At 36.1% G+C, this 22,951-nt stretch overlaps 1 protein-coding gene across 3 annotated transcripts in view; it reads left to right on the plus strand.

Moving 5' to 3' along the window:
- The window catches only part of LTN1 (listerin E3 ubiquitin protein ligase 1), a 59,055-nt gene that overhangs the window by 17,252 nt on the left and 18,852 nt on the right, over nucleotides 1-22,951 (plus strand). For all 3 annotated transcript variants that reach the window (XM_019959231.2, XM_070786024.1, XM_019959320.2), the window contains 15 exons: nucleotides 901-1,036; nucleotides 1,875-2,684; nucleotides 3,371-3,412; nucleotides 6,015-6,204; nucleotides 6,872-7,111; nucleotides 7,727-7,880; nucleotides 8,678-8,822; nucleotides 9,287-9,473; nucleotides 11,081-11,240; nucleotides 12,193-12,297; nucleotides 15,876-16,018; nucleotides 20,232-20,367; nucleotides 20,558-20,702; nucleotides 21,605-21,818; nucleotides 22,316-22,553. In XM_019959231.2, coding sequence (XP_019814790.2) covers nucleotides 901-1,036; nucleotides 1,875-2,684; nucleotides 3,371-3,412; nucleotides 6,015-6,204; nucleotides 6,872-7,111; nucleotides 7,727-7,880; nucleotides 8,678-8,822; nucleotides 9,287-9,473; nucleotides 11,081-11,240; nucleotides 12,193-12,297; nucleotides 15,876-16,018; nucleotides 20,232-20,367; nucleotides 20,558-20,702; nucleotides 21,605-21,818; nucleotides 22,316-22,553 — 3,045 coding nt within the window. The remainder of the gene's footprint in view (nucleotides 1-900; nucleotides 1,037-1,874; nucleotides 2,685-3,370; nucleotides 3,413-6,014; nucleotides 6,205-6,871; nucleotides 7,112-7,726; nucleotides 7,881-8,677; nucleotides 8,823-9,286; nucleotides 9,474-11,080; nucleotides 11,241-12,192; nucleotides 12,298-15,875; nucleotides 16,019-20,231; nucleotides 20,368-20,557; nucleotides 20,703-21,604; nucleotides 21,819-22,315; nucleotides 22,554-22,951) is intronic.

Below are 22,951 nucleotides of genomic sequence, written 5' to 3' on the forward strand. Positions count from 1 at the left end.
TCCTATTGCAGTGGCTTTGCTCCTTGCGGAGCGTGGGTCTCGGGAGCACCAGCTTCAGCAGTTGTAGCACGTAGGCTCAGTAGTTGTGGCGTACAAGCTAATTGCTCTGCGACATGTGGGATCTTCCCGGATCAGGGATCGAACTTGTGTCTCCTGCATTGACAGGTAGATTCTTTACCACTGAGCCACCAGGGAAGCCCAAGGAATTTAAATTCTTGACCTTTAAAGCCAAATAGATTTTTTTTTCTTATTTTTATAAATGGATAGAATGACGTAGTTATTGTCATACTTAAATTTTCTCAAACTGTTTGCTGTTCATTAAACACTTCTAAAGTTTTCAGACAGTTACAGTTGGGATTCTTTTTTGTGATGCTTTCAAGTCTTCAGTGATAGACTATAGCAGAAAGTGAGGTAAAGTATTGTAAGACCCTTTAGGTGGAATAGGCTCTTTGTCAATGACCCGTTTTTTTGTATATTGGTAAATACAAATGCCCAAATGCAGAAAATCAACCGGTGACGGGTTTTCCATTAACTTAAATATAATAGCTCTTTAAACTCACACTTAAAATGTCATTTCAGTGTATTTATTGAAATTAGTAAAAGATACCCAGTTTTATTCATGATTAAACTTTTTTTTCCACAATACTACTATCTTTATTTGGTTAAGTCTTCTCTTTGAAATTTGCAGGTGGGTTGGTTCATGAATAGAAAATATGCTTTTTTTCAGTTCAAGTTTATATTCTACTTGGGCTATATTTTGGTTGGCCTTAGTTTTTCATTTAAGAATTTTATTTTTTAGAAATTTTAGAAATTGTTTTCCATGTCTTTAGTTTGGTGTTTTTGGATTGCTTATTTTCTTTTTCATGAAAGAATAAGCCACACGTATTTATTATTTCTTAGGCTATCAACAGAAAAAACCAAAACCAGCTTTTCAGAGTGCTCAGCAGTGATATCTGCTTTTTTTGAATGCTTACGTTTTATAATGCAACAAAACTTAGGGGAGGAAGAGATAGAAGAGATGCTCGTCAATGATCAGGTATTTATATTGTGAAACTCATCAGTGCCTTTGCACACTATGTGTAAAGAATCAAACTCATTGTGTGTGTTTCTGTCATTTTTTTAATTAGCCTTCCTTGTAAAGATTTCATTTTTATGATTTGCAAATTTTTATACAGTAATGTGTATCACTGACCAGATAAATAAAAATTTCTGTATAGTTACTAGCATAATACCATCATGTCTAAGGGCTAGTTTTATTCTCTGGTTGTGCAAACCCTGTTTTAGAGAGTTGAAATGCAAAACAATTTAGAAGATTTGATTTTCAGTCTTTTGTGTTTTAAGTTATATAATAATCATCTTGTTCCTTCAAAAATATATAGTACATCTATCCTTTTGTGAATAATTGTGCTTAGCTTTTAGGACTAGTGATAAGAGCGGGTTCTGGAATAAGGTTCCTTAAGGCAGGAAATTGATTACTGTTCTAGTTGATCTCAAATATTTAATTTTCCTTACCTTTGTAATTTAAGAGAAAGCATTCTGAATTCTGTGGGTCCTATATTTCTTTCATATTGGTTTAGAAAAAAGCAAAAAACTTGAGTAAATTCAGAAGATACAAAGAAAACTGTATTACTTGTTGATGACTAATAATCTTGGTCAGTTATATTATAAAAAATAATTCACAGGAGAAACAGTGAAATCATTAGGCTCTTTGATGTGAAAATTATTTTCCAGTTCAACTTAACTCTTGTCAGAGTTTGGGGGGAAAATCATGTTTTTCAGTTATTAAATAAGAAAATTTATAATGCTTTACAAATAAGGTTCACATTTTATTTCTCCTGAAAAGTGAACTTTTATATTTCTGCCCTCTCTTTCAGTTGATTCCTTTTATTGATGCAGTTCTCAAAGACCCAAAGTTGCAAGATGGGCAGCTATTTAACCATTTGGCAGAAACTTTAAGTTCCTGGGAAGCCAGAGCCGATTTGGAAAAAGATGATAAAACAGCTCGCAACTTGGAGAAAGTGCTGCTGAATTTCTGGGAAAAACTATCAGAGATCTGTGTTGAGAAAATCAATGAGCCAGAAGCCGATGTTAAGTCAGTTTTGGGTGTTTCTAACCTATTGCAGGTCCTTCAAAAGCCGAAGAGCTCCTTGAAATTGAATAAAAAAAAAGTTGGTAAGGTTAGATTTGCTGATGAGATGCCTGAAAATAATAAGGAGAATGAGAAATGTGTCTCCTCAGAGGGAGAGAACAGTGAAGGCTCTGAGTTAATGGCTGAACCTTCTGTCTCTCCGAGTTGCTCCGACCTTATATCCCCGCTGAGGAAAAAACCTTTGGAAGACTTAGTCTGTAAACTGGCAGAGATGAGCATTAATTACGTCAATGAACAAAAGTCGGAGCAACATCTCAGGTTTCTTTCCACCCTGCTCAACTCGTTCTCGTCAACCCAAGTGTTTAAAGTGCTGCTAGGTGATGAAAAACAGAGCACTGTCAAAGGCAAGCCTCTTGAAATAGCCAAACTTGTACAAAAAAATCCCGCGGTACAATTTCTATACCAGAAAATAACAGGTTGGCTAAATGAAGATCAAAGGAAGGATGCCGGTTTCTTGGTGGACATTCTGTACAGTGCCCTCTGTTGCTGTGATAGTAATGTGGAAAGAAAAGCTATTCTGGATGATCTTATTGAGGTATTACTGCTCTGTACCTTAAAAAAAAATAATTCTATTTATTTATTTTTGGCTGCGCTGGGTCTTCATTGCTGCGCGGACTTCTCTCTAGTTGCGGCGAGTGGGGGCTACTCTCTGGTGGCGCGCGGGCTTCTCACTGCAGCGGCTTCTCTTGAGGAGCACAGGCTCTAGGCACTCGGGCCTCAGTAGCTGCGGCTCACGGGCCCAACAGTTGTGGCTCCCAGGCTCTAGAGCACAGGCTCAGTAGTTGTGGTGCAAGGGCTTCGTTGCTCCACGGCGTGTGGAATCCTCCTAGATGGGAGGGAACCCTTGTCTCCTGCTTTGGCAGGTGGATTCTTTACCACCGAGTCACCTGGGAAGCCGTGTTCTCTTTAAAAACTGTAGTGGTTTACACTGGCGCACTGATAACGTGTGAGTAGAATGAGACCCGGATGGGGGTTATTTAGAATCGTTTCTTGACTATGAATGTCAGTTTGCGGACAGTATACTCTTGATTGGGATTACGAAGTATGTGAGACAGGATGATAAAAACTTGGTAATGAAAGGGTAGGTTCTTGGAGTCTTTAAAGTCGGACTAGCTAAAAAGCATTTTAGTTTTGTAGTGATTCCACACTCAACTTTACTTGTAAAAAGTTTTACCAGTTACTGTTTGTTCTAGCAGATTGTTTCTCTTTTTCTTCTTTTAGGTAGAGCTGAAATGGAACTCTATTCTTCAGATCATTGAAAAGGTACCTTAGAAATACTCTCCTTTTTCTGTATTTATAGGTGTAGGGGGGGAAAAAAAAAAAAAAACTACAGCCATATTCATGTACTAGTATGTGATCAGGTGTCTCTGTTAAAGAACTTGCTTATTATTGTAACTTTCTTCTCATATTTTGGGAAGACTTAACGGTGTTCACCTTTCTATAGAATTATTTTTCTGGTTAGGAATATTAGGGAAGAATGAACAGATTCCTGAAAATCTAATGTTTCTTCCCTAGTGGGTAACAAAGGAAGAGTTAAATGCTTTATCTTTTATCTTAGTTTATATTTTAAGCTAAGGTTTTCTCTGTTACCCTAGTTATTTTTTCGTCTGTAGAGATGGATTGAGTGTTTCTAGCTTTAAGTAGAACGCACCAATAAATTTTGTTTTGCCCTAGAGTACTATACAGGCAAACTAAAGTCTTCCCACTTTTATTTAATTGCCATTTGACTAAGGAAGAAAATGAGTGATGAGAATAATAAAAAGAAGTCAAGGAACATAACAATTTAGAAAATTTTCTAAATGACTTAAGTATTCTTTCCTAATGAAGTTGTAAATTATATGATGTAACAGTTTCCAACCAAAGAAATATTATGACGAGTTACCTAAAAGTTTTCCTTTTTTAAAAGCATTTTTACATTATTTTAAAAATTTACATACATAACTCTAGTTTATGAAAATTTTTCTTTTTTCCTGTCTTTTAAAGTTACGGTAAAAAAACACATAAACTGTATCATCTTTAACCATTTCTAAGTACAGTTTAGTAGTGTTAGAAGTGTTGTGTTAATATTAAGTGAATATTAGAAGTGTTAAGTGTTAATATTTACGTTATTGTGCAACTAATCTCTAGTACTTTTTCACCTTGCAACATTGAAACTCTATACCCATTAAGCAAAAACTCCCCATTTCCTCCAACAGTTTATTTTGTACAAAATAAACACTGAGTGTTGATTTACTCTTTTTCAATGAGAAATCTAATTTATTAGGCACACCATTTGAATTACTTTATCCATTATCTCTTTCCCTATAGGTAGGCGACATGAAAAACCAAATTATGATAAAGCTTCTGGATAAGTCTAAAATCAGAGCAAAAGTAGTTAATAATTTGATAAGAGAAGATTGATACATCTGTTTCCAACTTAGGGAGGTACCTGCCACATAGTTCAGATGTCTCTGTTTGGAAGGCTTGGGCAGGGTTTGGGAGTTCATAGCCAGTGTTAGCCTCTGTACTTCCATGCCTGACTAGCTTCCCTATCCTCTGGTCAGATTCTTTCTGTGAAAGTGTTAAAACATTGAGAAGTTGGACTTCATGTCTTGATAACCTGAGAGACTTTTTATTCAGGATTTTACTTTCTGGATTCTATAGAATTCTATAGATTGGTTTTATTTGGTAAGCTATCTTAGGAAAGCCAATATTAATACCCATCTAAATTCTAGTTTTTCTTATGTTTTTATGCAATCTCATACGTTATGAGCAGAATCCTAAAGCCAGCTTCTTTAAAAACAAACCTGAATTTTGTAACTGGAAAGGACCTTAGAGATTTTCTAAGTTAATGTTTATTTTTTAAATTAAGAAATAGGTCCGGCTTTAAATTAAGAAATAGGTCCGGCTTTAAATTAAGAAATAGGTCAAGAGCTTTGTATAAGGTCATAAAGCCAGAATAGTGATAAAGCTTGGGCTAAAATAAAAGCTCTTGTTACCTACAATATTTTAAATAAGGAGATAAAATAATTTTTCAGACACTACCCAATCTGCATTTGGATTTTTTTTTTCCAGATTGCTTTGAAATGAACCAGGTTGCAAATTCCTTTCTTCTCAGCCCTTATACCAAAAGAAGCTCTGGGAACATGGATCACCATGCTTTTGGGGGTGGATTTACAGTTTTTTTCCTTGCCTTCCTCACCCCCTGAAAATAAACCAGTTGCTGTCAGATATCTGGCCTCAGTAACTATTTCATAAAATTTGGGCAAATAATAAGTCCCATTGTTCATATTGAAGTAATTTGCCGCTATTATATGTTAATTATTCTTTAATTTTAACAAAATTAATGAACAACAGTTTAATATTTGTAAAGCATTTTAAAATCTGTCTTTAAAGTTCATCCATTCACTATTCGTTGAACATATCTACAGTGTTGATAGCAGGTATCAAAGAAGTTTAAGACAGTCTCTGCTCTCAAGGAACTTACAGTTTCATTGGAAACAAGACATACACACATGAAACATTATTTGCTCTAGAAATTCAGAGAAAAGCAATGATGAGTATGGGCTGTTATGGGAGACTTCACAAAGCAGGTGGGATTTATACTGAATATAGTAATGGATGTAATTTTGATAAATAAAAGAGAGAGGGAATATTTATGGTTGAGAAGCTAGCATGAACAAAGCATGGAAGTGTACATAAGCGAGACTTAGTGGGGAGTAGGGAAGATACCAGCTTTGTTAAGCACTTGAGGAGGAGGAGTGGGGGATAAAGTTGGGGCCATGCTGATGAAGGGAGGTACTAAGTTGCAGGTAATATTTTGGGCAGGTACACTTTGTTTTTTTAATCTTTATCCTAATCTTTGGTACAATTTTTATGGTTTTAGGCATGCTCTAGTTCAGATAATCATGCTTTAGTAACACCTTGGCTCAAAGGAGATATCCTTGGAGAGAAATTGGTAACCTTGGCAGAGCATCTTTGTAACAAAGACTTGGAATCCACAGTATCTTCTGAACCTTACTTCTCAGAAAGATGGACTCTTTTAAGCATGGTGTTATCCCAACATGTTAAAAACGGTAGGTAAAGTATGGCTTGTTTTTTCAGTAGGAAGGGAGTCATTCTTTTTCACCTTTTTTGGGGGATTCCATGTTTTTAGTTAGCATAGTATTAGTTGAGAACAGCAGGATTTAGTTCATTCAGATACCTTAATCTTGTAAACACCCTGTTGTTGTTCAGTCGCTCAGTTGTGCCCGGCTCTTTGCACCCTGTGGACTGCAGCACGCCAGGCTTCCCTGTCCTTCCCCATCTGCAGGAGTTTGCTCAAGCTCATGTCCGTTGAGTCAGGGATGCCATCCAACCATCTGTCCTCTGACGTCCCTTTCTCCTTTGTAACATGATTTGAGATGTTTAATGCTTTTACTTTTATATTTTAAAGGGATTTGAATTTAACTGTTCACTCTAATTTTGTCTTTTTGCCTTAATTTAAAACTTTTATGTGAAGGCTTTTATGTGTGATGGAACAGATTGATTTATTGATGTACTTTTATTCTATCTAATACATAAACACCTTGTTTTTTAAAACAACGATGTGTTTTTTAAAAAACACATGGAAAGACAAGGTGGAATGTTAACCCAAAGTAAAGTATTAAAATACACCGATTGAAAAATGAAAAACGAAAGTTGAAAAAAAGAAAATTCACTGTTCATATTATTTATTTTGTCTGTCTGAATTTTTTTCTCTAGATTACTTGATTGGAGAAGTTTATGTTGAAAGAATTATTGTTAAACTTCATGAAACTTTATCCAAAGCAAAGAAATTGTCAGAAGCTGAAAATAATGACTCATCAGTGTCTTTTATCTGTGATGTGGCCTATAACTATTTCAGCTCAGCGAAAGGATGCTTGCTAATGCCATCATCTGAAGATTTATTATTAACTCTCTTTCAGTTATGTGCTGAGAGCAAAGAAAAAACACATTTGCCAGGTAATAGCCTACTGCTCAAATGTTTTGTTGGGATTCTCCGGCTCTGACCTTCATAGTGTAAGTGCCCAGGCTTTATTAATTGAATAATAATGTGTTTGCGAGTTGAAAGCATTTCAAGTAAAGGGCTACAAATCTTAAAACATTTTGAGCTTTAGAAACCCAAGTTTCTAAACCAAGATGAATGTAGACCTTTTCTCTCAAGTTCTGACTTGATGTTGAGGGAACCGTTTAGAAGCAGCTGTGATAGATGAATTAGTCCTTAGCCCTTCACTCAGTATCTCTGGCAAGTTTTAAATTTCTTGATGCCTCAGTTTCCATATTCATAAAGGGATATATTAATATCTCATTCTCTTCATAGTTAGAAACATTCAATCTTGGTATATATTAAAATGAAATTGAGGTTCTTACCGTTTTTACATTTGTATGGCATGAACTAGCTTGTATCATCACATATTTATGACATAGTTATTTTGTTTTGACAAGCAAATAATAGTTTTATGCTTTCTTAATGGTACCTTAAAAATCTCAGATCTGCAGTGAGTGCTTTAAAGCATTTTGTATTGCTTATAGTTAGTTTAGAGGGACAACAAATTACTGTTGACATCTTGATTTTAGACTTTATCATCAGTAAACTGAAAAATACTTGGCTCTCTGGTGTGAATTTATTGGTTCATCGAACTGGTGACACATTTAAACAGAGCACCTTCCTACGTTTATCTGCTCTGTGGCTGAAGAACCAAGTTCAGTCTTCAACTTTGGATGTCACAAGGTAACCTTTTTTTGATGCTCATTTGCAGAATATCTCTTTAATAACTGATCATTGTCCTTAAATAAGTTTTCATCATTAGTGTGAGTGCCTTTGAAAAATGACTTGTTACATAAGAAACCTATAGGATTCTAAGAGAAGATCCAAATAGGTTTTTCCAAAAGGATTTGTTTTAATGAACATCCTTTTGAACTCAAGTAATTGAAGAATGATTTGTTTTCGCTTACCTGCTGAACTCCTGGCTTATGGTCACTGATGTGATAGCTTTCTGTTCTGGGCTTGCACTGGTGTGGACTGTGACTCTGTAACTTCTCATGGCCACCACAGACACTGATTGTCCTTCATTGTTGGTTTCTTGGGGGGGGTCTGATAGACACTGTTGTAAGTAATTGAAATTGCAGGTGTTTTTCACATCTCGTACTTAAATCCACAAATATATAAAAAAATGAAAATTAAGAGAACACGTCCAGAGCTGCCATGGTTGGGTTAAATCTTTCTCTGAGTATCATGCTCTTTTCATGAAATGAAATATCTGTATTTCAGAAATACCTGACCTGAAATAGGTCTCCTGCATTCTGAAATAGAAACAGCACTTAATTTCAAATTATGAATGTTGGATGAAATCCCCTATTCGATTGTGTGTCATTCACGAGAGGAGGGTGGAGGTGTCACTTACCTTTATTTTTATTTGTCTTTTTGCTCAGGTAAACTGTTATCTGATAGGGTATTTAATGTTTACCCGGGTGTTCAGATTGGTTGTAGCATAACTACAGCAGTTAAGTTCCTTGCTTTATTTTCAGTCTTCAGGTGCTTTTGTCTGCTGTTGATGATTTGCTAAATGCGCTTCTAGAGAGTAAAGATGCTAATCTCCTAGGAACTTATATTGGAAGCGTAATGCCAGACAACAGTGAATGGGAAAAAATGAGACAGTCTCTTCCCGTACAGGTATGTTTGATATTGGAGAGTGCTTATATCATTCCTGAAGTTTGTATTTCATGCAGGCTTAAATATTTTAATTTTATTCTGGGAAAGAGAAAATGTAAATGAAATGTGTATCTTACTTTCCCTTTCTGCCTTTGAATGCTCATATATTGGATATTTGATCTTTACAAGACAGCAGTTGACACGACAGTTGACAGCGAATAGGATATAGTTCTGTCCTGAAGGTACCCTAAAATACACATGTTGATAATTTCTGCTAGTAGAAACTGAATTTCTAGGCTTCTGTGCTTTTACTAGTAAACTAGCAATAGCTTCCTTTTTGAAATTATTCTAAGAACATTTTGAAGATAGTCTACTAACTTCATCGTTGTTCCCTGCCTTAATTGTGTAGGTAGTAAATAATTTAGACTGTTGAATGATTTTGTATATAATTTAAGGTTTTTTTTTTTTTTTTTTTTTTTTTACAGTGGTTGCATAGGCCTCTTTTAGAAGGAAGATTGAGTTTGAATTATGAGGGTTTCAAAACAGATTTTAAAGAGCAAGATACAAAGAAACTTCCCAGCCATTTGTGTACTTCAGCATTATTGAGTAAAATGATAGTAGTTGCACTGAAAAAGGAAACAGTCCTAGAAAATAATGAACTTGACAAAATAAGTAAGTATATATGAACATTCAGATAAATACATGTAAGTCTTGAATAAGTTAAAATTAATTAAAATCTTGAATTTAATTAAAATTAATTAAAATTTTGAAATAATTTTGATTATACTTTAAATTTTTAAAGAATGAAAAATCTTCAGCTCCTTTTAATTATTTTAGTGATGAGAAATTGAGGCCTTTCAAGAGATGAATGTTAAATTGCAAATCAGATAGACTCATACCAAAAAATCTTGCTATAGTCTTGTTATCAGTAGAGCAGAATTTGGTGGCTCAGTCGGTACAGAATCTGCCTGCAATATGGGAGACCCAGGTTTGATCTGTGGGTGGGGAAGATCCCCTAGAGAAGGAAATGGCAACTCACTCCAGTATTCTTCCTGGAAAATCCCATGGACAGAGGAGCCTGGCAGGCTGCAGCCCATGGGGTTGCAAAGAGTCGGACATGACTAGCGAGTAAACCACCACCACAGTTACTTTAGCTGGCATGACATCAATAAAAGCAGACCCTGTAGCACATAACCCTGAGGAAAATGGTTAAACAAGTCTTGTGTTTCATCAGGGATTCTGAATTTTCAGTTAATTTTTTTTCAGTTAATTTTTGGATCAGTCCTTTTGTATACGGCTATAATTTTTTCCCCAGCAAGTGGTCATTCAGATGTTGAATTTCAAAAGGATTTGGAAAATCCCCCCCATTCTAGGAAATGGTATAGCATTGTAGGTAGCCTTGTGACCTGTACAAAATAATTTGAAAGGTGGAGGACTTGAATAATTCCTGTGTCAGGCTTGGTTGTAAGCCCTCAGTGGAGTATGGTTGCTAGCAGAAGAGAATATATGCCTATGAAAAAAAGCTGGAAACACCTTTTACGGTGAGCCAGCTCCACCTGCAGTTAAGGTCAAGGAGCTTAGCCTGCTGTTTACTCAGTGAATTTGTCCAAAAACAACACTGGGAATTAGGGTAATAATTTTTGTTGTTTTTCTTAATCTGGAGCTTTCAAGGGACGGGGTTAGATTTTGAACCAGGTTTCAAGTCTCTCGACTCCAAAATCCATACCTGGAGAGTTGTGACTGATTGTGTATTAAGAACCTGTGGTATGGCCAGATTTCGTGAGACTCAGCCATTCTCGCAGCAGTCCCCTGAGGTAGATTTATCGTATCCTGGTTGATAACAGTGTATGCAGCTCTTCTGAATCCAGACTGGCCTGTCACCGAGGCCCTTCCCTGTGTGCTGTGTCATGCTCTCTTCCTTAACACATTGACTTGAACTTCTCAGGTCTTGGGTCCTGTAGTTGTTTATCCTGGATGCAGCTTCTTACCATTTGTGGCAAAAACAGTAGGGAGATTCTTGTAGCATCTCTGATAACTTCGGTTCCTGTCACTTTCTTAACTCGCCAGAAAAGGGACCAAGTAAGGTTTGGGAGAGGAGTGGTATTTTGTATCCGATACGGTCAGTTTTCATTATAATTGTATATCAAGGAGCTGGAAATCAGTTCATGGATGTTTTAGAATTGGTGGGCACAGCGGTGTTAGAGAACAGGAGACAAGTGAGGGGAACTGGAAGTGCCGTTCACAAAGTGCACCCGATAATGTGCTGTCCATTCTGTTAGTTGCAGAACTGCTCTATTCATTGCAGTGGTATGAAGAATTAGACAATCCACCTATTTTCCTAACTGGATTTTGTGAAATGCTTCAGAAAATGAATATCACGTATGATAACTTACGTGGACTTGGTAATACTTCCGGCCTTCTGCAGCTGTTATTTGACAGGTGGGAACCTCTTTTCAATTTCTATTTCATGAGTATTTTGCTAGTTTATGGTTTTGTGTGTGTAAAATGTAAGCCCACTTCATGCTAATCTTTGAATCAGAGGGTTGTTGTAAATTAATCCCAGTTGTTAATGATAAATACTTCATGGGTACTAAGTACTTGATTTCTTCCTCTGGGAGATATTTGTACTTTGCCTGTGTTATTAAATCCATGAATATGATGCAAGGGGCAGATGACAGTGAAAGAGAGTCCTGTAGAAGTTGTTTTAATTTGTCATATGTGACCCATCCTTCCACTTAAAATTTCCAAGGTAAAATTTAGCCTTTTATCTTGTATGTTATTTCCTGCAGGTTTGGCTTAATATCATAACCACAAAACCCTTGCCCCTCGATGAGGAAATAGGTATGAAGAATTGTAGAGGTTATAGTGGTCTGATGTTTAGTTGGTTGAAATTATCCTGTTGAACTGCTTTCTCCTGAAGAGTTTTACATTTGCCTGTAGTATTTTTCGTATGCTTTGCAGTATCAGAGGCCTCAGACTGAACAGGTCTTCCTCTCCAGTCCCCCTACCCTTACTTGACTCGCAGAACTTTCCTCAGTGGATGTTAATGCCCTCCTTGGTTCCTCAGCTTCAGCAATCCTTGGTCTCCTCTGGGTCTTCTCTGTCCTCTTTCCGGCTGCAGCTTCTGATGCTCCAGCTTAATCCTTAAGGTCCTTTCCCCTTTTGGGATGAAGGGGCTTTGGGATTGCCTTGGTGAGAGCTCAGTAAAGGAGTTTCAGAAGCCTAAGTTGCCAGTCCTTTTGGTAACGGCAGTTATTTACGTGCAAAAGTACTGTGTGAATTGATACCCTGACAAGGTGTTTTATTTAGTTCTGTAAAAGGACTCCAGGCAAGCAACTGTGTCAAAACATTAAGTATACTTTCAAAACAGAATGTTTGTTTTCTTTTTTAGATCCAGGAAAAACGGCACCCTTTGGTCTCTTATTATTGCTAAGTTGATCCTTTCCCGAAGTGTTTCATCTGATGAAGTAAAACAGCATTATAGGAGAAAAGAAGGGTATTTTTATTTTAAATACTTTTACTTTGAAATTTATTATGATTGGTCACTCTGCCAACCCTTGACTAACAAACAGTGTGTAATGAATCAGGAAAACAAATTTTAGGACATGAGGAAATTAAATGAAAAAATATGAGACTTAAAGAGTATAAAACAGTTCCAATCATTTTAGGTTGAGGACCCATACTTTTTTAATAGGTGTTTTTAACCTTAAAACATTTTGTTGAAGAATTTAATATGTGCTTTAAATAATTAGCATTTGATAGCTTATTCTCTTTTACTCAGAAATCTATCGGGTAGAATCTTTTCCCCTCTCTCTAACATCCTTCTATCCCTTTATTTAGCTAAAGGGAAGTGATAAGGAAAGTTACTTACTCTTCAAAAGAACGATCATCCCACTGAAGTGAATTCTAAAAAGACAATAAATATATTCCTAAGGCAAAGAAATAGTGAGGTTGGACATACTAGAGATTTACTAGAGTTGATTATATTAGAGAAGTTGAGCATTCAGATTAAACACTTACCTGAAATTTACCAAGAGGCATTTTGAATTTACAGATTTATCAAAAAGAATTTGGAAACTATATATATGTTTATACATGTGTGTGTGTGTGTATGTATATATATACATATACGTGTGTGTGTGTGTGTATATATATATATATATATATGTTCTGGCACAGTAAAATTGTAAGCTAAATTTTGATTTTTAAGTCTTAACTTTTTGAAATTTACTGTTTTGAGTTCAGTTAATGTGGATTATAGGTTTACATGCAATTATAAGAAACACAAAGAGATTCTGTGTACCTTTCACTTAGTTTCTTCCAAATGGTGCCATTTTGAATAACTTTCATGCAATTTCACAACCAAGAAATGACATTGATGTAGTTCATTGACTGGGTTAACTTGCACCCATGTGTGTGCTCTGTAGATCAGAGCACACACGTGTTACCACCACATTCCAAGACACAGAATAGTTGTATCATAAAGATCCCTTGTGGTACCCTTTCTTGCCACAGCCACCTGCCCTCCTGCCATTCTCTTCCTCTCTGGCAACCAGTAATCTATTCTTTCTATAATTTTTACCATTTTAGGAATGTTATATAAATGGAGTCATACAGCATATGATCTTTTGATATTCAGCATAATTAAAAATTTTTCCTGTTTACATGAGTCATAGGGAATTAACTAAAGAACTGCCGGAACTAATTACAAGTGAGATGGATATATACTTGACATACAAAAGTCAGTATCTTTCTTATTCACCAGTTATAATCAATTTAAAAATGCCATAGGAAAAAAGAGATTCTTTTTACATTGACAACAAAACTGTAAATATTTAGAAATAAATTTAATGAAAAATTACAATTGTAAAACTTAAATAAAGATCACAAAACAAAGTGGGAAGATAAATTGTAAAAATTGTTGTATCTAATTTCAGTGTAATGTTAGTCAAAATTTCAGCAGCAATTTTTGAAAAACTTCACAAAGTCTTCTAAACATGGTATGCATTTAAAGGAAAAAATGCTCAAGAATAGCTAGGAAATTTATGAAAGAGAAAAGTGAAAAGGACTTGCCCTACCAACGCAGTGATTAAGCAGTATGAAATTGGTGAATAAATGTATCCTTGGATCAAAGTATGGAGTCCAAAAACCAATGCATGCATAAATGAAAATTTAGTTTTTGATACAGGTGGTCTTTCAGATGAATGAGATAGGAAAATTGGACCTATGTTTGAAAAAAAAAGTGAGACCCACTCCCTTACATTATACATTAAAGTAAGGTCCAGATGAAAATTAAATCTTATAAAAGTTTTTGGGAAAATAAGAAACTGTATAGCCTTGGCACAGGGAAGATCTTAAGCATAGCACAAATCCAGAATCCATAGAAGAAATAGTAGGTACCTGACTTTGTAAAACAAAAACCTTTGTGTCCATCAACAGATGAATGGATAAACAAAAATGTATGCGTTATAATGAAGTATTATTCTGCCTTAAAAAGGAAGGAAATTTTGACATACTGAAATGTGGGTGAACCTTGAGGACATTATGCTAAGTGAAATAAAGCAGTCACGAAAAGACAAATACTGTGTGATTCCACTTATATGAGGTATTTAGGCATATTCATAGAGACGGAAAGTCAAATGGTGGTTGTCAGGGACTGAATGGAAGGAAGATGGGGAGTTCTTATTTAATGGACAGAGTTTCAGTTTGTAAAATGAAAAAGTTCTGGAGGTTGGTTGCACAACAGTGTGAATGAACTTAACATCACTGAACTATAGACTTAAAAGTAGTTAATCTGGGGGACTTCCCTGATGGTCCAGTGGTTAAGACTCCATGCTTCCAATGCAGGAGGCATGTGTTCTACCCCTGGTCAGGGAACTGATCCCTCATGCTGCACAGCATGACCAAAAAAAAATTTTTTTTTAATTAAAATAGTATGGTAAATTTTACATAATTTTACATATTTTGCCACAGTTAAAAAAGAAAATTTCTGTATGATAAAAATACAGTATAAAGGATAGGTGGAAAAATAAAGGAAAATACTTGTTAATTAAAAAGAATTAATGTTCATAATATAAATAGCTTCTAGTAATTAGTCAAACTGAAGAATGTGTCAAGGACTTGAACAGGTAATTCGTAGATGAAATAGTCAAAGGTAATTCATTTATGAAATGTGGAATAGGAAAGGATTTGCTTTGTTAATAATGACAAATACAAAGGAGTATATAGTTTATCTACCTTATTGCCAGGAATTAAAAAGGATTATTAGGTGTGCAGCAGAAAAGTCAAACTTGTACATTTTTGGTGAAAATGTGAATTTATTCTTCTTTGAAGAAAAACTTGAGATTATCAAAATATAATACATGCAGATCCTTTGATTTTGAAGTTCTGCTTCCAGGAATCTAGCCTAAAGAGGTGTTTGTACATATACATAATAGTACTTGTTCAAGGACAGTTATTATAGTGTTATTTGTAAGAGCAAAAATTTGATGGAAAAATCCTAAATGTTCACTAATAGAAAAATAGTTAAATTATGATTGTATGAAATATTTTGGTTTTGTTTTTTATTTAGATATGTAGTTTTAAAATAGAATACTTTGTACCTATATGTTCTGCTGTAAAGTGGTCTAGAAAGTATATAAGTATCAGGTAATATAAAATTTAGATACATAAAACCCAAGTATATATATGCATATATATGAGTATCATTTCATATGAGCAATATGTAACTGGTCCTCTTTAAATTGAATCAGTTGGCTCTTAATGACAGCATAAGCATGTACTGTGTGTATAATTTTTAAAAATCATCTTTGGGGAAAGATATATATACTTATTTTTTGAAAATCAGAAACATGAAAAAGAGAAGCAGAAAAAAATAATTGTCCACAGTTTCATCAAACAGAATCAGCAAGTGTCAACCTCTTTCATAGTTTCTTTTATTCTTTTTCTACTCAGTTATTTTATATAGTGGAAATTTTAGTCTTTTTAAATTGTATGAATAAGAGGAATTTTCTGAAATAACTAAATATTTAGGATAAATATAATTCACACCTTTTTTTCCCCCTCTTTAAACAGTTTTTTTCCACTAACAGAAGGCAATATGCATACTATTCAAAGTCTCTGTCCATTTTTGTCAAAAGAAGACAAGAAAGAATTCATTGCTCAGTGTATACCTGCCCTTTTGGCCTGGACCAAGGAAGATGTTTGCCATATTAATGGTTAGTTACTTGGTAATAAATATTTCATTAATTTAATTATTGCTTGAGATGAAAGAAGTGTTTCTTAACATCTAAATCCAAATCTGACAGAGATAAATTATAGCTTATTTTTTTCCTAGTTAATATTCTTGCTACATAACAAGTTGACTCAATAGGGTAAGTGTCGTTCATTGGAGAGTGACTGTTACTTTGCAGTATCGAAATGCTGCAGCCTAAGGGAAGGTGTGTAACCACAGGTACCCTCTAATCATTTCTGTACCCTGTGTAGCTCTTCTTAGCTATACGTCATTTCCCCCTAGTCAACCGATGAGTCAACTTACAAAAGCAAAAGAGGAAACAGCTTTTGTTGTGTTTTAAACTTTTCGGACATTCTGTACTCTTGTTAGTTCCTTTACTTGCTAATTTAACAAGCACTTATTGAGCCCTGACTATGTGGCAGTCTCTTTTGTAGAGAAGAAGATAGATGTAAAGTTATATGATAACTGATATAGCAAAAATTTATCTTATGTGCAGAAGTGCAGAAAAGGATTTTCCACTTTGCTTTGAGATAGCAGTGGCTATTTCACAAAAAGAAATATTTTAGTAGTGGTAAAAGGTACTTTTCCTTAGAGTTAGAGAAAGACATTCCAGGTTCACAGAAACTAGAAGAGTGCAGGTAGCTTCATTTTGGTTGGATTTAAGGTAGAAAGTTGGGACAAAGAGTATTAGGGTGCACAAGAATATGGATCTTGAGAATGGTAGGGCACAGATCATAAAGGCCTCATTTTGTCAGTTAAGGAGTTTGGACTTTAAGCGATAGGAGGTAAGGAACTGTTGGCCCAAATTAGGTAGGAAAGTAGTCAGACTGTCATATTCACATTAGAAAGATTATCTTGACAGCTGTGTGAAGAGTGGATATGGGAGAAGAGAGAAATTAGGGGTAGAAGACTATATAGATAGAGAGCCATTCGAATAATCAAAATGAGAGAAAAGAGCTCTTGAGTCAAGGCACAGATGGAAGAGTGGAGATGGAATTGAGAGAGATAGGAAGTAGACTTGTTGGGGTTCTGTGGTTATGTTTCTGGATTGCGCAGATGGGAGTACCTTGAGGCCTTATAGGAAACCCTGCCAGGAGACTTCAGGGCTGGACACAGAGTGGCGAAGGAGTGTACAGGGAGCTGATATTAAGGTTTGGACGCATGAGATTACGATTAAGGTGGCTATGGAATAAGTACTCAAATGGGGATTGTCAGTAAGCAGTAGGCTGTTGGCTAGATGGAAATACTGCTTTCAGAGTCCATGCCAGGTAGGTGGTAGTATAATCTGTAAATGAAGATGAGCTTGTTGGGGAGAGTGAAGCGTGAAAAGAATATCAAGGGAACACCAGTATGTAGATTTAAGGGGTATGTAGGTAAAGGGACACTTGAGAATAAGGACTGAAGGTTAAAAAAAAAGGAAGCAAGAGTTTAGGTAATATTCATCACCTGTTAAATGCCACAGCCCAGATGAAATTAGAGACTGAAATGTGGAATGAACAGTGGTGAAAAAGTAGGGCCAGATAGTCTGTTCTTAAGGGTTTGGTAGAAAGGGACATACGGGGCTTCCCTGGTGGCTCAGTGGTAAAGAATCCGCCTGCCAATGCAGGAGACACGGGTTCAATCCCTGATCCCGGAAGATCCCACATGCTGCGGAGCAACTAAGGCCATGCGCCACAGCTGTTGAGCCTGTGGTCTCGAGCCGGGAGCTGCAACTGCTGAAGCTTGCGTGCCCTAGAGCCCCTGCTCCACAACAAGAGGAGCCAACCCACTGAGAAGCCCACACACAGCAATTAGAAGCCTTCAGTCGCCGCAACTAGAGAAAAGCCTGTGCCAAATGAAGACCCAGCACAGCCACAAATAAAATATGGGGAAAAAAAAAAAAAAGGAGGGGAAGTGGAAAGAAGTGAAAGCTGGACATGAATACAGAGTCAAAGGGGGAGAGGGAGGAATAGAAGACAGAATAATGTATGGTAGTTCCCACTGAGAAGAAGAGAGAGGAGGGCGTGTAGGATTGGATCGAGAGCAGTTAGAAAAAAATCACCATGACAGAAACAGATTTAGAGAGCAAACTTATGGCTACCAGGGGGAAAGGTGGGGAGGAAGAGAGTTTGGGGCTGACATAAACACACCACTGTATGTAAAATGGATAACCATCAAGGACCTACTGTATAGCACAGGGGACTCTGCTCAGTATTACGTAGCAACCTAGAAAGGAAAAGGATGTGAAAAAGAATAGACGTATGTAACATGTATAACTAAAGCACTTTGCTGTACACCCGAGACTCACACAACGTTGTTAATCAACTGTAGTCCAATGGGACATAAAATAAAGGGAAAAAAGAAGATATCAACCATGTATAAGTGGAGCTTAGGTAAGGAGAGCTGTTGGGCAGATGCAGATGTAGATACAGAGAGTGTAGAAGGGGTTGGGAACTTCATGGCATCGTGTCTCTTTAGGTTGTCTGATGAGTGGCAATGGGATTGTGTTTTTTAAGAAAGGTAGTAAAAGTTTGAGATAGTGGAAGAAGAATATGCCATTAGCAAACACAGTGAAACAATTGCCTTGATAGTATGATATCAAAATAAATTTTTGTGGCATTAAGCTTTACTGTTGAGTTCACTTGCATAGTTAAATCGTGGGCTTGGAATGGGATTTGCAGGAAAGGGATGCAGTTGAACGGATTGTTCATGGAAGAGAGGATTACCTAATGGGAGAGCAGGTGGTATCTGCAGCACAGGTTACAGCTGAAAGGTGGCTGAAGACAGGCCTGTGTTCACACAGGTCACAAGGTACCCAGCTGTGCGGAGGCCCAGGAAGAGGAGTGTTTTTTAAGGTTTTACAATCGGTTTTTCTCTTCTAGCCCAAGTGATGAAGCAGAATTAGCTAACGAATACTTTTCAGTTATTAGAACATGAGTTGTTTCTGATTAAACTTGAAGCCTCTTCTATTGATATTTTGTAAGGAAGATTTAAAAAAAATTCTTCCTCTGCCTTTAAAGGAAGACTAAATTGTTACTGATTAATTAATTTTTGCTTTCTTTGTTGGTTCTCTTTTGCCTACAGGATAAAAACCTAAGTCCTTAGTTTGGCCTGTAAGATGTTTTAAAATCTTATTGCAACCAGTTTCTCCAGTTTCACCTCTTTTGCTTCCACTCTGGACCCTGACCATGCTAAATTGTCATGAATTTTGATCAGTCCATACTTTCTTACAGCTTTGTGCCTTAGCACTCCGTGGAGCATCCCTTTTCTAGTCTTGCAGACTTTCATCTTTTGATAAATCCCCGTTCACACACCAACTTTGGGAAGCCTTTTCTAACTTAGTGTAGTTTCCTGCTCTGGGTTCTCAGTTTTTGTCCATATTATTCTAATTTGTTTTTAAGTCTGCCAGTACTGCTGAATAAGACCCTTCAGGGACTGGATTTTGTCCAGCTTTCTCCCTAGTATCTGTCTAGCAGTGTACCTTGTATGCATTCATTTATTCGTTCTTTATTTAGTCAGTCAAAATAAATGTATCTCGGGCACTGTGGTAGGGGGCCATATACAGCGATGAGTAAAACTGACAAGGTTCCTGCTTTCATGGAGCTTACTTCCTGATGAGATAATAACAAACATTAGTGCTGTAAAGGCAACAAACAAGTGATACTAGAGGAATGAGGAGGGGCGTACTTTATGTACTTGGGAATTTCAGAGTGGAGGCAGTATTTAAGCTGAGAATTGAAGAATAAGGAGGAATCAGGGAGTCTAAAGAGTAGGGAACCCACAGGAGCTTTCCCAACAAAGATGCTTACTGAGTGAACGTATGAATTATAAAACAGTATGCTCTATTTTCCAACTTTATTTAACTTTGTACTCTAGCTAGAGATTTGTCTGTTTTTTGAGAGGTGGGTATGCTGAATATGTCCTATCCGTAAGGAAACAAAGAAAATAATGGCATAGGCTAGTTTAATGCATAGTGTCATTCACTTGCTTCCCTCTGCCTGCCCTGCCACACTTTCTTCTCTGTGCTGGGTGCTGAGTATGTTGGCAGGTCCCTGCCTATAGAGTTTATAGGCTCATTTGTTGACTCTTTCTTATAAGCCCTAATTTTAGAATCATCACCCTGGACACTTTTGAAGAAAGTTTTTAACCTATCTCAGCATAGGCTTTCTTTTTTTATAGTAGCAATACAATTTAAAAATGTTTTAATTTTGCTGTAGGAGGTTTTGGACATCTTGCCATTTTCAATTCTTGTCTGCAGACCAAAAGCATAGATGATGGAGAGCTATTACATGGTCTATTAAAAATTCTGATAACATGGAAAAAAGATCACGAAGATATTTTTCTTTTCAGTTGGTAGGTAATACTTTATATTTTTCCCTCTGTGTATGATGTGATCTCAGATTATGTATCTTACAGTCACTGTTTCATAGAGTAATAGGATGGTAGGCATTTAAGTCAGTCTGTTATAAGTATATAAGATTTAAATTTTTCTCATTGAATGTCTGTATAATTCATCAATGTTTTATTTTTGTCTTTATCACAGTAATCTGTCAGAAGTAAGTCCAGAGATACTGGCTGTAAATATAGAAATAATCCGTTTCCTTTCCCTGTTTCTGAAATACTGCTCATCTCCTTTGGCAGAGAGCGAATGGGACTTCATCATGTGTTCCATGTTGGCTTGGTTGGAGGTAAATTAACCTTCTGCATCATCACTGATGTTGGGTTTTTGTGCATATCTGTGTGCCAGAAGTATTTTCTCATCCTCTTTAAGTAATGATTGTAGTTAGCTCCTTTGCAAACATTTGAACTCTTTATAGATATATTCCTTGCCGACTGCTGCTTGACAGATCAGTAAAATGATTGAGGTTTAATGTTTGCTGATATCATTCAGCAGCCATTCTGCTAACTGCTTTTAAAATGGTCTCTCCGTTAGCTCGTTTTAATGTAATATTTGTAGCATAGTCCTTTAAGGTTTTATCTTTTCATGACAAGGTTTTTGGTCTTTTGCTTCTATTCTTACAATGTGCTGTTTCATTATTGCCAGACTAGTGCAGTAAAGATTAAACAAATTCAGAGGGAATTAGAGTTCTTTTTATGACCCCAAGCAACCAGCTGTGTAATACCTCTGGGTATTAGGTAGCAAGTCATGCAGCAAGTCAGTCAGTGCTGAATTGGTCTGAAGCTCTACTCTGCCTGCTGTTTACTGTGTGGCTTAGGGTATTAAAGCTTACCTAATTGAGCCTCAGTTCCCTCATTTTAAAATAACTTAATAATGCCCAATTAATAGGGCTCCTGAGAAGATTATAAATGTGCTTTTAATGTATTTAACTTGGTAAATGGTAATTGATATTATTTTCCTTCATGGTTGCAGAAATAAAAAAGAACAGTTCACAATAAGTGGGTTAATTCTAATTCCTAACAGTTAATTCTGAAAATAAGTTATTTTGATATATAAATGTCTCCTGAGACTATACATTCAAACTGTTTCTTATTTTCAAATTTAGAGAAATGAAAGGGACTTCTCTTTATTGCCTTGACTTGTAGTATTCTACAGGAGGTCTGCTTACCTATTTAATTTTTGTTTCCTCAGACAACAAATGAGAATCAGGCACTGTATTCTGTTCCACTTGTACAACTGTTTGCCTATGTCAGCTGTGATTTGGCCTGTGAACTCAGCGCGTTTTTTGATTCTACAACTCTGGTCACCACTGGCAGCCTTCCTGTAAATCTGATCAGTGAATGGAAAGAATTTTTTTCTCCTGGCATCCACAGTTTGCTTTTACCTCTTTTGGTGACTGCTACAGGCAAGTGAAAAAGGGAGTAGTAGTGAGAGTCATTGAAAGTAACTTGTTTTGAAAAATTAAAAAACAAAACAAAACACAAAACACCACAAAATCAACTTTGGATGTTTAGGTCACACAACACAAAATAGTGAAAGAGCCAGAGAGAAAGTTTAGCATCTCAGAATCATCGTATATTCTTCTGCTTTACAGACAAGAATTGAAACATCACAAGATACCTAAAGACCACTGAAAATTGGAATCATACTAATTCAGAGAATATGAATAAATTATTTTAACTCAAACTTCTTTTTTTTTTAAAGGATAAGATAATAGAAGTCATTAAATAGTTGAGATTATCTGAAATATATATTCAGTTCATGCTTCTAGTTTGGACTGCTTTAATGTTTGTCAAGTTTTTATTTCATTTTCTTAAATAACATTTGGTTGTCTGTGAATCGGTCAAGTTGTATTACTCACTTTGTTTGGGGTATGACTCTTTTTTTCCTTTTTGTCATCAGGAGAAAACAGAGATACATCTGAAACATCATTTCAGAATGCAATGCTGAAGCCCATGTGTGAAACATTAACTTATATCCCAAAGGATCAGCTATTGAGTCAGAAACTCCCTGCAAGATTGATTGCTGGTCAGAAAACAAACTTGCCAGAATACCTCCAGACTTTGTTAAATACATTAGCCCCATTACTCCTTTATAGAGCTCGGCCTGTGCAAATTGCTGTCTATCATATGCTATACAAGTAAGAATTCTTTCAGTTGAATCAGTATTGTGGTGGTTTTTTAAAAAATGAAATATAGTTTTGGCCTTCCCTGATAGCTAAGTTGGTAAAGAATCTGCCTGCAATGCTGGAGACTTGGGTTCAATCCCTGGGTTGGGAAGATCTCCTGGAGAAGGGAAAGACTGGGCACTCCAGTATTCTAGCCTGGGGAATTCCATGGACTGTATAGTCCATATGGTCACAAAGAATTGGACAAGACTGAGTGACTTTCACTTTCACATATGTAGTTTTAATTTTTGGTCATTAAAAAAAAGTCAAAAAGAAAGAAGTTACCAAAAATTAAAAAAAAAAAGTCAAAGTAAAAACAGCAACAATGTAAGCTTGACTAAATGTTTCAGTAACAGGAATGGTCATGGTTC

This window comes from Bos indicus, chromosome 1 (assembly GCF_029378745.1).
Source record: "Bos indicus isolate NIAB-ARS_2022 breed Sahiwal x Tharparkar chromosome 1, NIAB-ARS_B.indTharparkar_mat_pri_1.0, whole genome shotgun sequence".
NCBI classification, from domain to species: Eukaryota; Metazoa; Chordata; class Mammalia; order Artiodactyla; family Bovidae; genus Bos; species Bos indicus.